Genomic DNA, 16,879 nt, shown 5'->3' with positions numbered 1-16,879 from the left:
GTTATGATCTACTGAATCTATTCATCCTATTTGTATGCATGTGTCATTGTTGTATTCGAAGTTATGAATATTAGCTGTATACTTGTTTGATTTTAAATAACCTTAGTAAGGCATTTGGTCAGCTTCTTTAGAAAGGAATTTGCAAGTTGACTGCCCAGTCAAGAAGCACTTAACACAAAATGGATCTTGGAAGGCTCCAATTCACATAAGAAGTCTTCCTGGAGACATTCAAGATGGCATGTGGGCGATGGCTGCTGCCTGTAAAAACTGAGTCATGCATGAACATGTGACTTGCCCATGTAACTCCAAAACTCCATTTTGTAGCTGGATTCTACACAGGAGGAGGGAGGGGTGTCCACCCACAAGAGAAAGTCTATTTAAACCCCTGGGAGACCCCTCCATTTTGTCTTCAGCTGGCTCAAGAGATGGGTATCCTTGGGGGTGGAGAGGCTAAGAGAAACTGGAACAAAGGACAGTAACTATAGGGGGTGTGAGTGCTTGCTGGACCTAGACTAGAAGGAGGCTAGTCTGTAAAAGGAAGCTTACTGGAATTCCTCTGAGGGTGAGGTTTTTATCTGTATTCAGTTTTCTTACTGTATTAGACATAGACTTTCGTGTTTTATTTTATTTTGCTTGGTAATCCACTTTGTTCTGTCTGCTATTACTTGGAACCACTTAAATCCTACTTTCTGTATTTAATAAAATCACTTTTTACTTATTAATTAACCCATAGTATGTATTAATACCTGGGGGGCAAACAGCTGTGCATAACTCTCTATCAGTGTTATAGATGGCGAACAATTTATGAGTTTACTTTGTATATGCTTTATACAAGGTAAAACAGATTTATTTGGGGTTTGGACCCCATTGGGAGTTGGGCATCTGAGTGTTAAAGACAGGAACACTTCTTAAGCTGATTTCAGTTTAAGCCTACAGCTGTTAGGGGACGTGGTTCAAGCCTGGGTCTGGGTTTGCAACAGGCTAGCGGGTCTAGCTCAAACCAGGCAGCGCACTGAAGTCCCAAGCTGCCAGGGCAGGAAAGCAGGGGCAGAAGTAGTCTTGGCACACCAGGTGGCAGCCCCCACGGGGTTTCTGTGATCTAACCCGTCACATCTGCATCCCAATAGCCCCTTCATGGTCTGAGATGGCTCTGTGGTGGTCTGCCTCTATTTCCCCTTCTTAGGGCTTCTCAAAAACCCCCCAGTCTGGTTTGGCTGCTCCAGTGACCTGGCCCTCCAGGTGAGTTGTTTAACAAAAACCCTTCCCGGTCCAGGTTCAAACAGCCACAAAAACCCCTCCCTGAGGGTCTGGTCTGTCTTCCTGCTATTTTACAGAGCAGCAGCTCTCCGCATATCCTTCCAGAAGTCCTCCTCCTTCGCCCCAGCCTGGAGAGGACAAATTCCTCTGGGGAGAGCTCCTCTGCTCTTCCCCTAAAAGCCTTCTTTAAGTCACATGACCTTGCTGCTTCTCACCACTGGGGAGGGGAGCTAATTGTGTCACAGGTGGAGCTGAGCCTGACCCCTTTAAAAGGGCCAACCACTTCATGACAGTCCCACATTCCATTCTCCTTCCAGGAGAAGACGACAATGGTAGGATAGGAGGCTACAGTGGCGCAGCAGTGTGGCAAATCCTGGACTATAACACACCAGATGGAATTAATTCCCGTGGCATGTTGGGACAGGCAGGGAATATAGGGATTTCCTGTTACTGGCCTGTCTCCATTGGGTTTGATCCCCTCTCTAGAAGATTCACATCTAAGGGGGTTTTCTGACCTCCTTACATCACAAAATACTCAACTGTCCTACCTGGGCTGGTACCAAATCATTCATACTACAAAACCTGTCTCTGCCATGATGCCTACAAGTCACCCTCATCTGGCATGGGGTTTAGGCAAGGGGCCAGCTGGGATTTCTGTTTTTCTGCTACACACACTCTGTTTCCTTGTTACCTCCCACTTCTGACTGTCTTCATCCACCTGTTGGATGTATAGGCTGAGAGCTCTCTGGGATGGGGCTACCTTCTTTGTTACCTTTCTGTACTGTGCCTAGTGCAAAGGGGCTCAATTGAGATTGCTAGGTGCTACCATTGTATTAGAATAATAAGCAGCACCCAAAAATGTGCTATTCACTTTACAGAAGGAAATAAAGCCCTTCTCCAAGCAGCTTCTGAGCTAAAGCCAGACATGACACACGTTTTCTAAGTGAAGATGGTAAACAAGAAGAACAGGAGGAGTAGAGATGGGCAAGGGGTTGCAATAATATGACCACACAGACACTCAGTAAGGCATGTGCTCATCATGTTGGGTTTGTGTAATCAACCACATGGCAGAGGGAGGTGTTTGCAGGGAGGAGGAGGTTGCTTGAGAACAGCTCTGGGGAGATGGTTCCATGCCTGGTGGCACAGACGTGGGAGAAGGGAAAGAAGAGATCCTCCAGGCACACATCATTGGCAGAGTGGAGGGCTGAGTGGGTATGTGAAAGGATTCAAGACACAAGGAGCTGGATCCACAGTGCTGTGGGAGCCTACAACCCATTAATGGACTGCAAACCCCTGCCTCCCAGCCAACAAGGCAAAACTGAAGTTCTGCCTGACCCCCATGACTCAGGCTGGGCTTGGCAGGGCAGGCATGGCACCTGACCCACCAGGAGGTGGGTTCAGGATGTGCTGTTGGAACTGGTGCACCCTTGGCCCCCCTTGTGTAAGGGGGAGGAGTTCCTGAAGCTCTCTGCGGCCCATTCCAGAAGGCGAGCAACCTCGTCGTCAACATCATCTGGACCAATGTGCCCACAAGACTTCCTGAGACATTCGCCTCACCACAGAAGCCCTATGTTGTCTCGGCAGCAAGACTATTGCTCTCAGTGTGGGCTAGTCGCTTCTGCATCCATCCAGACCCAAAGCTGGTGACGTAGGATGTTTCATCCAGGAAGGAAGGAGTCTATTTTAATCACTTCCCCCATATGGCCACTTCTATCCGATTCTACAGAAGTTACATGGAGAGCTGTACAGAGTGCTGGGATGGACATTCCCTTTTGGCTGGGTCATTCCTCAGCACTTTTTAAAGAGACCGTGTCAGCAGACAGCCTGCTTGTGGGAGACTGTGATGCTCTGTACCTCGGGGGAACACCCTGCACCCCCATGTTCATCCTTATAATATGACTGTGTGGTATCCAATGCAAAGTTTGTCACGTCGGGTATCTTCAGAAGGCTCATAATGCACTGAGCATTGTTGTTATAGTAATGTTATAGGTTGCAATTTCATGTATATAGTTATGAGGCTGAAAATGTGTCCTCATGGCTGAAAACAAGCCCAGGCAAAACTCTCCAGGAGCAGAGGGACAGTTCACACCTCATCAGGGCATGTATGGGACAAACTCAGCCCAGCCTGACAGGAACAAAGGACACTGGTCTAGGCTGCAACAAAGGATCTGTTGGACTCTCAAGTGAGTCACCCCCCCTTTCCTTGGTCAGTTTGGGACTGCGATGAGGTAATGCTCACCTGACTCGGAGGGGGAAAGGGGGCGCAAAGCCAAGAGGGAAGAAAGAACATGATAAAAGGGAGAGATGTTTGCCATGCTCTCTCTCTCTTCCACCTCCATCTACAAACACTACGACCAAGCAACTGAAGCACTGATCAAATGTAGAGTCTGGCTGAAGGGCAACCAGCGAGCCTGTGGTGAGAAGCATCTAAGTTTGTAAAGGCACTGAAAGTGTTAAGATCTGGCTGTATTTTAAAGAAGCCTTATTGAGGGCGCAGGAACAAACCATCCTGATGTGCAGAAAGAATAGCAAATATGGCAGGCGACCAGCTTGGCTTAACAGTGAAATCTTCGGTGAGCTTAAACTCAGAAAGGAAGCTTACAAGAAGTGGAAATTTGGACAGATGACTAAGGAGGAGTATAAAGATATTGCTAGAGCATGGAGGGGTGTAATCAGGAAGGCCAAGGCACAATTGGAGTTGCATCTAGCAAGGGATGTGAAGAGTAACAAGAAGGGTTTCTACAGGTATGTTAGCAACAAGAAGGTGGTCAGGGAAAGTGTGGGACCCTTACTGAATGGGGGAGGCAACATAGTGACAGGTGATGTGGAAAAAGCTGAAGTACTCAATGCTTTTTTTGCCTCAGTCTTCACAGACAAGGTCAGCTCCCAGACTGCTGCGCTGGGCAACAAAGAATAGGGAGGAGGTGAGCAGCCCTCACTGGTGAAAGAACAGGTTAAGGGCTATTTAGAAAAGCTGGACATGCACAAGTCCATGGGGACAGATCTAATGCAACCGAGGGTGCTGAGGGAGTTGGCTGATGTGATTGCAGAGCCATTGGCCATTATCTCTGAAAATTTGTGGCGATTGAGGGAGGTCCCTGACAATTGGAAAAAGGCAAATATAGTGCCCATCTTTAAAAAGAGAAGAAAGAGAATCCAGGGAACTACAAGCTGGTCAGCCTCACTTCAGTCCCTGGAAAAATCATGGATCAGATCCTCAAGGAATCCATTTTGAAGCACTTGGAGGAGAGGAAGGTGATCAGGAACAGTCAACATGGACTCACCAAGGGCAAGTCATGCCTCACCAACCTGATTGCCTTCTATGATGAGAACTGGCTCTGTGGATATGGGGAAAGCGGTGGACGTGATATTTGTTGACTTTAGCAAAGCTGTTGACAGCAAACAAGCAAGTTAAAAAAGTATGGATTGGATGAATGGACTATAAGGTGGATAGAAAGCTGGCTAGATCATCGGGCTCAAGGGGTAGCTAGCAACAGCTCTATGTCCAGTTGGTAGCCGGTATCAAGCAGAGTGCCCCAGGGGTCGGTCCTGGGGCTGGTTTTGTTCAACATCTTTATTAATGATCTGGATGATGGGCTGAATTGCACCCTCAGCAAGTTCGTGGATAACACTAAGATGGGGGAAGAGGTAGACACACTGTAAGGTAGGGATAGGGTCCAGAGTGACCCTGACAAATTGGAGGACTGGGCCAAAAGAAATCTGATGAGGTTCAACAAGGACAAGTGCAGAGTCCTGCACTTAAGAAAGAAGAATTCCATGCACTGCTACAGGCTGGGAACCGACTGGCTAAGCAGCAGTTCTGCAGAAAAGGACCTGGGGATTTCAGTGGACGAGAAGCTGGATATGAGTCAGCAGTGTGCCCTTGTTGCCAAGAAGGCCAACAGCATATTGGGCTGTATTAGTAGTAGCGTTGCCAGCAGATCGAGGGAAGTGATTATTCCACTCTATTCGCACTGGTGAGGCCACAGCTGGAGTACTGTGTCCAGTTTTGTTTCCCCCTCCCCCCGCCCAGTACAGAAGGGATGTGGACAAATTTGGGAGAGTCCAGTGGAGAACAACGAAAATTATCAGGGGGTTGGGGCACATGACTTACGAGGAGAGGCTGAGGGAACTGGGGTTATTTAGTCTGCAGAAGAGAAGACTGAGCAGGGATTTGATAGTAGCCTTCAATTACCTGAAGGGGGGTTCCAAAGAGGATGGAGCTTGGCTGTTCTTAGTGGTGGCAGATGACAGAACAAGAAGCAATGGCCTCAAATTGCAGTGGGGGAGGTCTAGGTTGGATATTAGGGAACACTACTTCACTGGGAGGGTGGTGAAGCCCTGGAATGGGTTACCTAGGGAGTTGGTGGAATCTCCATAGAATCATAGAATATCAGGTTTGGAAGGGACCTCAGGAGGTCATCTAGTCCAACCCCCTGCTCAAAGCAGGACCAATCCCCAATTAAATCATCCCAGCCAGGGCTTTGTCAAGCCTGACCTTAAAAACTTCTAAGGAAGGAGATTCTACCACCTCCCTAGATAACGCATTCCAGTGTTTCACCACCCTCCTAGTGAAAAAGTTTTTCCTAATATCCAACCTAAACTTCCCCCACTGCAACTTGAGACCATTACTCCTTGTCCTGTCCTCTTCTACCACTGAGAATAGTCTAGAACCATCCTCTCTGGAACCACCTCTCAGGTAGTTGAAAGTAGCTATCAAATCCCCCCTCATTCTTCTCTTCTGCAGACTAAACAATCCCAGTTCCCTCAGCCTCTCCTCATAAGTCATGTGTTCCAGACCCCTAATCATTTTTGTTGCCCTTCGCTGGACTCTCTCCAATTTATCCACGTCCTTCTTGTAGTGTGGGGCCCAAAACTGGACACAGTACTCTAGATGAAGCCTCACCAATGTCGAATAGAGGGGAAGGATCACGTCCCTCGATCTGCTGGCAATGCCCCTACGTATACATCCCAAAATGCCATTGGCCTTCTTGGCAACAAGGGCACACTGCTGACTCATATCCAGCTTCTCGTCCACTGTCACCCCTAGGTCCTTTTCTGCAGAACTGCTGCCTAGCCATTCGGTCCCTAGTCTGTAGCAGTGCATTGGGTTCTTCCGTCCTAAGTACAGGACCCTGCACTTATCCTTATTGAACCTCCATCCATAGAGGTTTTTAAGGCCCGGCTTGATAAAGCCCTGGCTGGGATGATTTAGTTGGTGTTGGTCCTGCTTTGAGCAGGGGATTTGGACTAGATGACCCCTGAGGTCTCTTCCAATCCTAATATTCTATGATTCTATGATCATCTTAGAATGTGTTTTGCTTTTATTGCATTTGACCAAATCTGACTTGTTGTGCTTTGACTTATAATCACTTAAAATCTATCTTTTGTAGTTAATAATTTTTTTTGTTTATTCTACCAGAAGACTTTGGTTTGAAGTCTGTCAGAGACTGCCCTTAGGATAACAAGCCTGGTACATATCAATTTCTTTGTTAAATTGATGAACTCATATAAGCTTGCAGCGTCCAGCAGACGTAACTGCAAGACGGAGGTTCCTAGGGCTGTGTCTGGGACCGGAGATATTGGCTAGTGTCATTCAGTTGCACAATCCAAGCAGCAGCTGGCCCAAAGTGCTAACTCACGTAGCTGGGAGCAGCTTATATCCCAGAGGCTGTGTGTGAACAGCCCGGGAGTGGGGGTTCTCACAGCGGAGCAGGGTAAGGCTGGCTCCCAGAGTAGAGGACTGGAGTGACCTAGCAGATCACTGGTCCAGATAACACCAGGGGAACATCACAGAGACGCTGCTCTCCAAAGCTGGAAGAGCCTGAGTCACATTCTCGGGGGTCATGTGAACTCCGCCCCTTCCCTCTGGCAGATAAGAGTGTAGGTGTCTCATGCCCCGTTTAAAAAGCTCTCTCATGCGCCTGCTGCATCACATTCAATTCTGTTGCACTTTGGGCAACACTCCAGAACCCCAAAGATGGAGGCCTAAGTCCTCAAAAGGTATTTAGGTGCCTCTGAGGATTTGGGCTGAAGTTACCATTATTACCTTTGCTATCGACAAAGCATGTCAGGCTCAAGCAGAGGGGATCTCCAGTCCAGCTAGGTAATGTACTGTTCATCAGTGCAAGCTGGCTTCAAGATGCTAGGACTTAACATTGCAGCTATGTCATTGTAGGTTGATTGGGCAGAGCTGGGATAGAATCACAGTCGGGGGTAGGGCATGGCTTCCTCCACATTTTCAGTTTTTGTCAACATTTTCCACCTAATTCTAGATCACAGTCACAAACCCCCATCACGGGCTGTGCCCCCACCCCCACAACAATAATTCATGCTAACAATCTCCCACCTGATCTATTCCATCAAATAACAAACTGTCCGTACTCAGTACCTAGCCTCCTCAAGATCAAATGCAGAGACTCAACAAACGTCACTCCTCCAGTGCTCAGGAGAAGAACTGCGCCTTGCAGCATGACCAGAAGGTTAACAGATCTGCATCTGGGTGGACCAAGGAGGGGAGGTGTTTTCCAGAGCAAAGAACTCTCGTGACGTGGGGGAATCACAACAGTTCTCAATTGTGTCCATACAGGACAACTCCTTCGGAGTGACTACTTCTCCCACTCTCGCCCTTCCCTTCAGCAGCCGTAGTGATTGTGTTCTCATGCTAACGCGGCAGGGCTCTTTGTCCCCCTGCTGGTGGCTGGACCATGTATAGAGGTCTAGGAGTCTGCTACAGCCCTTGAGCTCCCTGACCTGCTCCTTTAGCTCTACCAGTCCCTGCATATGACCTGGCAAGGGTTGCCATTACACTTACTTACAAACACAAAAATATATTAGGAGAGCACAGAGCAGATAACATGGAAATAAACGGCTTTACTGCAGTCAGGCTGGCTTTTTGATTACTTCCCCCCACCTACCATGCATTCTATTTTCCCTCTTTTTCTCGGCAGAGGACAAAGGCACCGACTTTCTGATTTCCCTGGGGGGGCGGTGCTTGACCTCCCGCTCTGCCGCAGGCCCCGCCCCCACTTTACACTTTCCCCAAGGCCCCAACCTCTTCCTGCCCCTGCCCCTCCCACCCCCAGCGCCTCCCTCTCGCTGCTGAACAGCTGATCAGTGGCAGGGGGGAGGCACTGGGAGGGAGGGGGAGGAGCTGATCAGCAGGGCCTGCCGGTAGGTCTGAGCACCCACTATTTTTTTCCATGGGTGCTCCAGCCCCAGAGCACCCACAGAGTTGGCATCTATGGCAGAGGAATTTACATGCACTAGAAATGAGTATTCTCTCATCTATTGCAGCCCTCCATTGACCTAGTCTCAGCAGGTCATTTTGCAGTTTGCTTCTAGCCTCCACTATGATTGATACTCCTCCAATTCTGGTGTCATCAGCAAATTTAATCATGACAGAATTTACATCAAAGAAATACACAGCAGAGAAAGAGACTTGTTAAATGATCTCAGTTCCTAATCAGGGAAAGGCATGCAGGGGAACTTTGCAAGCAATATGAGAGAGCTTAACCTTCTTAGGCTAGTTGGACCCACACTGGTTTTGTCCATGCATGCTTTACTATCGAGATGGATGCAGCTCTGCAGAACCCTGTGGCCCATAGGCCACCTCTGAGAACCACGGATGGGCCAGGTCTTCCGCTGGTGTACATGGATGTCACTCCACTGAAGCCAATGGAGTTATGCCAAGAATCTCTCCCATAATTCTGCCAAGAATACAGTGTTTAGAAATCAATTCCTGTTTGTAAGTCTCATACTTGGAAGTCAGCTAAAGATTGTGGTACTTTAATTCTAGAGCCTTTCTGAAAGCTTCCACCCCATTTCAAATGGCTTTGCTGTTAAGAGTCTTCTCAGGTCCCAGCCACGGGTGAGCAAATGGACCTGAGTGACTCTGCTTTATTACCACAACCATGATATGTTTGAATGTAAGCCAACAAACTCAGCACACTCCAAGCCATGTCAACTGGAGAGCATATGGTAGATGGGCACAGAAGTCACTGAAGTTCCTTGCTTGCTAAAATATTACCTAGGGGAAATGCCCTACAAGCCATTTTGATCTTGGTGGGTGAAATATTCCACTCTCTTATAGTATGGCTCCGCCCTAAAGAGAACTGTGGCCAGCTGGGGTAGTGGCTGAATCCTCATGTTTAGTTCATATTGCTGAGCTTGCAGCAATGTACGCACATTCTGAGCTGTGTTTTAGATGCACTAGATCAGTGTTGTTTAAAGTATGGGTCACAACCCAGTACTGGGTCATGGAATGTCAGGCACTGGGTTGCCTTGCTGATTCAAATTATAATGATCATTGTTGCACAGCAGGGACCTGGAGAGGAGAGAGGTAGGGGGTGGGTGGAAACTGGGGAGGGGAGCAAGTTGGGGCTTGCAGGGCTGCTGCGGGCCTCTGTCCCGGCTTTGGAGCTCGCTGCTGCTGGTGGGAGAGAGGGACCCTTCCCCCGGAGCTCCGTGCTCCCTGTCGGCAGGGGGAGAGAGGGCCCCTACCCCCGGAGCTCCGTGCTCCGTACTGCCTGCCGGCAGGGAGAGAGAGAGAGGCCCTTCCCCTGGAGCTAGCGGTGGGGAGAGGGCTGGGGTGAGTCCTCTGGCCCCAACCCCGAGGCAGTATGCCTGCATTCCAAACTCCTCCTCCCTGGCCCCACCCCAAAGCCCGCACCCACCCCAAAGCCCGCACCTCCAGCCAGAGCCCTCACCCCCCGCATCCCAACCCTCTGCCCCAGCCTTGAGCCCCCTCCTGCATCCTGAACCCCTCATCCCCAGCCCCACCCCAACTTCTGCCCTACCCTGGGCCACCTCCCACTCTCCTTACCATAGGCTTACTAAGGCTAGTGTCTAGTATTAGTTATGTAAAGTGGGTTAAGCTGGAATGTATTGCAATATTAAAATTTTATTAAAACTCTAGTCAAAAGATATAATTACGTTGGGTCATGGGCATCAACAATTTTCTTCAGCTGGGTCATGAGGAAAAAAAGTTTGAAAACCACTGCACTAGATGACTATCCAGAACATCACACAGCCTTGTCATAGAGGTGACTGCCACACTAACTATGAGCATCCAGCTATGCAATACAGCCATAACCACCCTACAGAGATGCGGGGATGGGGGGATGATTTGACTCTGCATCATCAGGAAATAGTCCTTTGATTTGTCAAACATCCACTCCAGGTGGCACTGGTGGCAATGGCCAAATGACCATAAGGCAGCAGCCACTACCAGAGTGCTTCCATGAATGGGAAAAAGTGGCATATACACCATGTCCCAGACAGCCCAGTAACGTTGATGCCCATATATACATGACAACGTTACAGCCGGATGACCCAGTATAGTCACCTGCATTATACAGCTCTGCAGTGGAGGGAACATGGTGATGTTGCAGCTTATATGAGATGGTGTGAGGCTCTGGCTGGTCCAGGACACCTCTGTGAACTGGGAGTGGGAAGGGCTTGACGATTTCTGTGCAGGAAAATACTCTGAGTCCCCCAAAGGAGAGGAGGGGTGATCTCCTAAAAGCCGTCAGCCAAAGGACCAGAGTCAGAACCACCTGCTGGAGTATAAGGCGGTAAGGTATATTGCAATTAGGAATCAAACGCCAGGGTGGTGTCCTGTGCTAGACGGTTGTGGTATTTTATAGTAACTCTGCACTATGGTCTAGTTACCAAAGGGGGGTAGCCACACAAGGGAGACTGAAATGAGAAATTACTTATGGCCAACAGCAACCCATGATGGCCCTCTTCATAATGTGCTACAAGCAAATGAATCAAATGGGACAGCGAATCCGAAGGCTCTCCCTAGGGTGAGCTGAAGTGATAGTTCAACAATGCCTTACAGATGCTCTGACTAGAAGACGATGAATATTTAGCACCGCCCATCTGTAGATCTCCAACTGCTTTCCAAAGGAGGGCAGTACCATTATCCCCATTTACAGAGGAAGAAACAAAAGCAAAGGGAGAGAAAATGACCTGCCCATAGCCACTCAGGAAGGCAGTGGCAGAGATGGAAACAGAGCCCAGCTCTCTGGAGTCCCAGTCTAGTGCTCTAGATGCGAGGCCATGCTGCCCCCCATGGAGTGGACTGCTGTGAGGAAAGAGCCCTTCCACTGTCACAAGAATGACAACTTTGACTCCAACATCTAACCAGACACCTCAAACAACAATACAAACCAGCAGTAACCAGCCAACCAAAACACCCCCCAAGCAGAGTTTATACCCCAAAAAGTGTGGAGAGCCACAGGCTCCATGGAGTCCACTGGGGATTTCACGATTGGTATTGCTTTACATGGAAGATGCTGAGATACCACACTGATGGGCGACAGGATAAAACCCCTAAGGTAGCAAGAAGAGAGTTTATCCAACATTAGCTCCACACCATGGGCCCAAGTCTCCATTAGCTCCACACCATGGGCCCACCGCCTTACGCCTGCAGAAGTGAGGTTACATCTGCGCTCAACAAGAGCAAAGAAGATGTAAATTGCTACCAGATTAAATTCTCTGCTCCTTCACCCCAGTGCTTGTATTTCACAGCCACTTTGCACAAGCCATAACTGATGCCACACCGTACAACAAAGCAGACAGACAATCAGGCTCCATATCTGGAGTGTGAAGTTCAGATTTTATCACCAGGCTCATTATGTTTGAGGCTTTTTTTAAAGTCCCAGCTCCTGGATGCCTATGATCACACAAGAATCTCAGCTTTTATTAAAAACAAAAACAAAAACATAGCAGCTTTCTGGCCCTCACAGGTGCTGAGAAAACCCTGAAAACATGACCCATATGCATCTAAGAGATGCAAAAGCCAGAAGGCAAAGAAAAAGAACCCAAAATGTGTGATTTAAAAAAAAACAAAACACGCCCATGATTTTCAAGCCAGACTCATGATTCTTGGGGGACTGACTCACGACATTGGGGCTAGCAATACTGGTGGCAGCAGTGGGAAGAAGTCCTCTCCCAAGCACCAGTAGGACCTCAAGTGGCTGTTTTGCCATTAGCAGCAGCCAGCCCAGTGGAAATCAATGCAGATCTGGGTATAGCCCGCCTCATTCCTAGCCCCCAGTGGTGTTTGTGTGCAGGGCCAGGGCTGCTACTCACTGGTGGTGTTTCCTGTCATCTGGATGATGCATTTGGAATCCCGGCCCATCTCACGGGAGTTGAATGGACGCACTCGCACCGCCACCTTCACAGATGCTCCCGCCATCTTGCTGGCCTTGAGGTCACCCTTTCCAGCAGGGATCGCAATCCTGGCAACACAAGGAACGCCCTGGAAGGACCCGGAAAGGCATGTTAGGAAAAGTGTCTAAGCTCTGCAGGATGTTGCTGTAGGGCAGCTGTTGAGGTGTCCCTGAGACTGGGGGGTCCCTCGCAGCACCACCCATTGCTGCCAGCCGGAGCGCCAGCCCTGTGAGCTCTCATCTGGTATGGGAGGCTCACCATTTCCATGCTCTCAGGGCTCAGACCCAGTGACAAGCACGAGGCTAAAGCTTTCCAAGTAGCCAGAGAGTGCACCATAGCCTCGACTTCCCTGGGCCATGACCAGAACAGCCCGTTAGCACCAGGCTTGCCAGCTCAGAGCAAGGGGCGCAGTGAAAGCATCAGGCAGGCGGGGACCTGCAACCCCATCCTCCTGGCAGCAGCTCATTGCTGCATGCCCCCTCCTAGTCAGATTTATTAATCATCAGAGGAGCACCCAGAGGCCCCCGCTGAGATCAGGGCCCCCCCAGGATGTGGCTGCGCGCACAGCCAGACCGTGTTTCCACTAGGAAGGAAAGGTGTGTTCTTAACTTGAGTTAACTGTCTATTAGTGAAGACGAGGCCATCTGCAGCTTTCCCATGAGCCAGCAATAACTGAGAGCCTCAGCAATAACTGCCCATTCTCACCTCCCAGAGGGCTATGCTCTGGAGAGCACACAGCGAGGCAAGGACGGCGAGCAGTCTCCTGCAGACATACTTTACTTCCAGCCTCCTGGACCCCTTTCTATGCTGCTCCACGGACAGAGGGCCCGCTCCCTCACCCCGCAGACTGGTTTTACCCTATGTTAACGCCACTGATTTCAGTGGAACAACTCCTGGCTTGCACTGGGGTAAGCAAGAGGAGAATCAAGTCCAGAAAGATGCCACTCTGCAGAGCCTTCTCCAGCTCCTGACGATCCTCCCACACCAGGAGAAATCTCACAGGCAACAGAGCAAAACTAGTGAGAGCTCAGAGCGATGCCTCAGATGCTGCTTCTCCTTACATGGCCCCTCAGGACCTCAGCTCTGGCTAACCCCAGGCAGCAGAGACCTGACAGAACACAAAGGCACTCCACAAACAGAGCCCTGTCCTCCATACAGTGTGATGAGCACCTCCCAGTCACACCCTGGTGCAGTGGGGGTGGGGGAAGAGGAGCTGGGCAAAGGAGGAGGAGGGGAAAGGGATGAATTTGTTTTGATTAGATGGGAGGGGGAAAATTAAGCCCTTCTCAGCAAACAATATTATTTGTCACTCATTTAGCTGTTGTGAAAAGTACCGAGTCATCCTAGTTTTCCAACAGGGAGCATGCTATATAACTGAGTGTAAATTCTGTAGGGAAACTGCACACAGATTTTATGGCTTGGTGTGTGGCTTATTCTCAGCATCTTTTCCCTCTCCAAATCCTCTATGGGTTTGTTTTGTTTTTTGCAAGCCCAGTGAACGCAGAAATGCCAAGTGCACACTTGTCAAAAGAGCTCAAGAATGTCTTGAATGGAGATAATGCTGGCACGCTGGTCTTTGCAAAAAATTGTGCATTCAGGCACCAGGAGGCAGCATGGTGCTGCACATTGCTGCTGAAAGAGCAAGCACCCATTCTGAGTGCATGCCTACATCTCAGCTAGGCTCAGCAAAGTGCCGGATACCCTGGGGAGAGCCCACTGAAGCTTACATCTTGCCAGCTTCTCTGAGTAGTTATTACAACTCCTGAGGAAGCTCGTAGAAGGAAGGTAATGTGGATGGGGAGTGTTCAGCTGTTGTGACCTGCACTGGCTGTGCGATGTTTGTCTTTCTTCTACAGGACAGAAGCGACTTTGTCCGTATAAAGTGCAAGCTGGTCTCCATATTGGAAGAGAAGGTTCAAAGTCTGGAGAAACAAGTATCAACCCTGTGGTGCATAAGAGAAACTGAAGATTTCCTGGACAGACGTCAGGGTATGTTTCTACGGACACAACATTCTGAAGATTCAGAGCAGGCTGTGCAGCGGGGACAGAAGGACAGTGAAGAAATCTGGCAGCATGTGACCTCCAGAAGAAGAAAGGGGAGCGTCCATGTACCAGCAAAACAGATACAGGTAAGCAACCGTTTTCATGTTCTCTCCACAGGTACTAATGTGGAGAGTGGACCAGATGATACATCTGAGGGAAGGGAGCAGAAGGAGACTCCGCCAATCGGAAGGCATGAGATGCAACGTCCTAGGGATGGGGGTTCCACGACCACTGCTCCCAAGAGGAGGCGGCGGGTCGTGGTGGTCGGAGACTCTCTCCTCAGCGGGACTGAGTCATTTATCTGCCGCCCCGACCGGGAAAACCGAGAAGTCTGCTGCTTGCCAGTAGCTAGGATTCACGACGTGATGGAGAGAATGCCGAGATTCATCAAGCGCTCAGATCACTAGCCCTTCCTGCTTCTCCACGTGGGCACCAATGATACTGTCAAGAATGACAGTGAGTGGATGACTGCAGACTACATGGCTCTGGGAAGAAGGACAAAGGAGTTTGAGGCGTAAGTTTCCTTCCATCCTCTCCGTGGAAGGAAAAGGCCTGGGTAGAGACTGTCGAATCGTGGAAGTCAACAAATGGCTATGCAGGTGGTGTTGGAGAGAAGGCTTTGGATTCTTTGACCATGGGATAGTGTTCCAAGAAGGAGGAGTGCTAGGCAGAGACAGGCTCCACCGAACGAAGAGAGGGAAGAGCATCTTCGCAATCAGGCTGGCTAACCTAGTGAGGGGGGCTTTAAACTAGGTTCACTGGGGGAAGGAGACCAAAGCCCTGAAGTAAGTGGGGACGTTGGATACCGGGAGGAAGCATGAGCAGGAGAGCGTGAGAGGGGAGGACTCCTGCCTCATACTGAGAAAGCAGGACAAACAGCAAGTTATCTCAAGTGCCTATACACAAATGCAAGAAGCCTGGGAAACAAGCAGGGAGAACTGGAAGTTCTGGCACAGTCAAGGAATTATGATGTGATTGGAATCACAGACACTTGGTGGGATAACTCACATGACTGGAGTACTGTCATGGGTGGATATAAACTGTTCAGGAAGGACAGGCAGGGCAGAAAAGGTGGGGGAGTTGCATTGTATGTAAGAGTGCAGTATGACTGCTCAGAGCTCCGGTATGAAACTGCAGAAAAACCTGAGAGTCTCTGGATTAAGTTTAGAAGCGTGAGCAACAAAGGGTGATGTCGTGGTGGTAGTCTGCTATAGACCACCGGATCAAGGGAATGAGGTGCATGAGGTTTTCTTCCGGCAACTAACGGAAGTTAATAGATCGCAGGCCCTGGTTCTCATGGGAGACTTCAAATCACCCTGATATCTGCTGGCAGAGCAATACAGCGGTGCACAGACAATCCAGGAAATTTTTGGAAAGTGTAGGGGTCAATTTCCTGGTGCAAGTGCTGGAGGAACCAACTAGGGGCAGAGCTCTTCTTGACCTGATCCTCACAAACAGGGAAGAATTAGTAGGGGGAAGGAAAAGTGGATGGGAACCTGGGAGACAGTGACCATGAGATGGTCGAGTTCAGGATCCTAACACAAGGAAGAAAGGAGAGCAGCAGAATACGGACCATGGACTTCAGAAAAGCAGACTGACTCCCTCAGGGAACTGATGGGCAGGATCCCCTGGGAGAATAACATGAGGGGGAAAGAAGTCCAGGAGAGCTGACTGTATTTTAAAGAATCCTTATTGAGGTTGCAGGAACAAACCATCCCGATGTGTAGAAAGAATAGTAAATATGCCAGGCGACCAGCTTGGCTTAACAGTGAAATCCTTACTGATCTTAAACACAAAAAAGAAGCTTAGAAGAAGTGGAAGACTGGACAAATGACCAGGGAAGAGTATAAAAATATTGCTCAGGCATGCAGGAGTGAAATCAGGAAGGCGAAATCACACCTGGAGTTGCAGTACCAAGAGATGTCAAGAGTAACAAGAAGGGTTTCTTCAGGTATGTTAGCAACAAGAAGGAAGTCAAGGAAAGTGTGGGCCCCTTACTGAATGAGGGAGGCAACCTTGTGACAGAGGATGTGGAAAAAGCTAATGTACTCAATGCTTTTTTGCCTGTCTTCATGAACAAGGTCAGCTCCCAGACTACTGCACTGGGCAGCACAGCATGGGGAGGAGGTGACCAGCCCTCCGTGAAGAAAGAAGTGGTTTGGGATTATTTAGAAAAGCTGGATGAGCACAAGCCCATGGGGCCGGATGCGCTGCATCCGAGAGTGCTAAAGGAGTTGGTGGCTGTGATTGCAGAGCCATTGGCCATTATCTTTGAAAACTCATGGCGATCGGGGGAGGTCCCGGACGATTGGAAAAAGGATAATGTGGCGTCCATCTTTAAAAAAGGGAAGGAGGAGGATCCTGGGAAATACAGGCCAGTCAGCCTCACCTCAGTACC

At 49.3% G+C, this 16,879-nt stretch overlaps 1 protein-coding gene across 1 annotated transcript in view; it reads right to left on the bottom strand.

The window, feature by feature from the left end:
- Window positions 1-16,879, bottom strand: part of KIF1A (kinesin family member 1A) — a 218,167-nt gene that overhangs the window by 171,844 nt on the left and 29,444 nt on the right. Inside the window, 1 exon segment of the mRNA XM_043522362.1 lies at window positions 12,358-12,526. Within this exon segment, the coding sequence (XP_043378297.1) occupies window positions 12,358-12,463 (106 nt within the window). The 5' untranslated portion in view covers window positions 12,464-12,526.

The sequence above is a fragment of the Chelonia mydas genome, chromosome 9 (genome assembly GCF_015237465.2).
Source record: "Chelonia mydas isolate rCheMyd1 chromosome 9, rCheMyd1.pri.v2, whole genome shotgun sequence".
NCBI classification, from domain to species: Eukaryota; Metazoa; Chordata; order Testudines; family Cheloniidae; genus Chelonia; species Chelonia mydas.
Note: the sequence above shows the minus strand (reverse complement) of the source record. Positions and strands in the feature narration are given on the sequence as shown.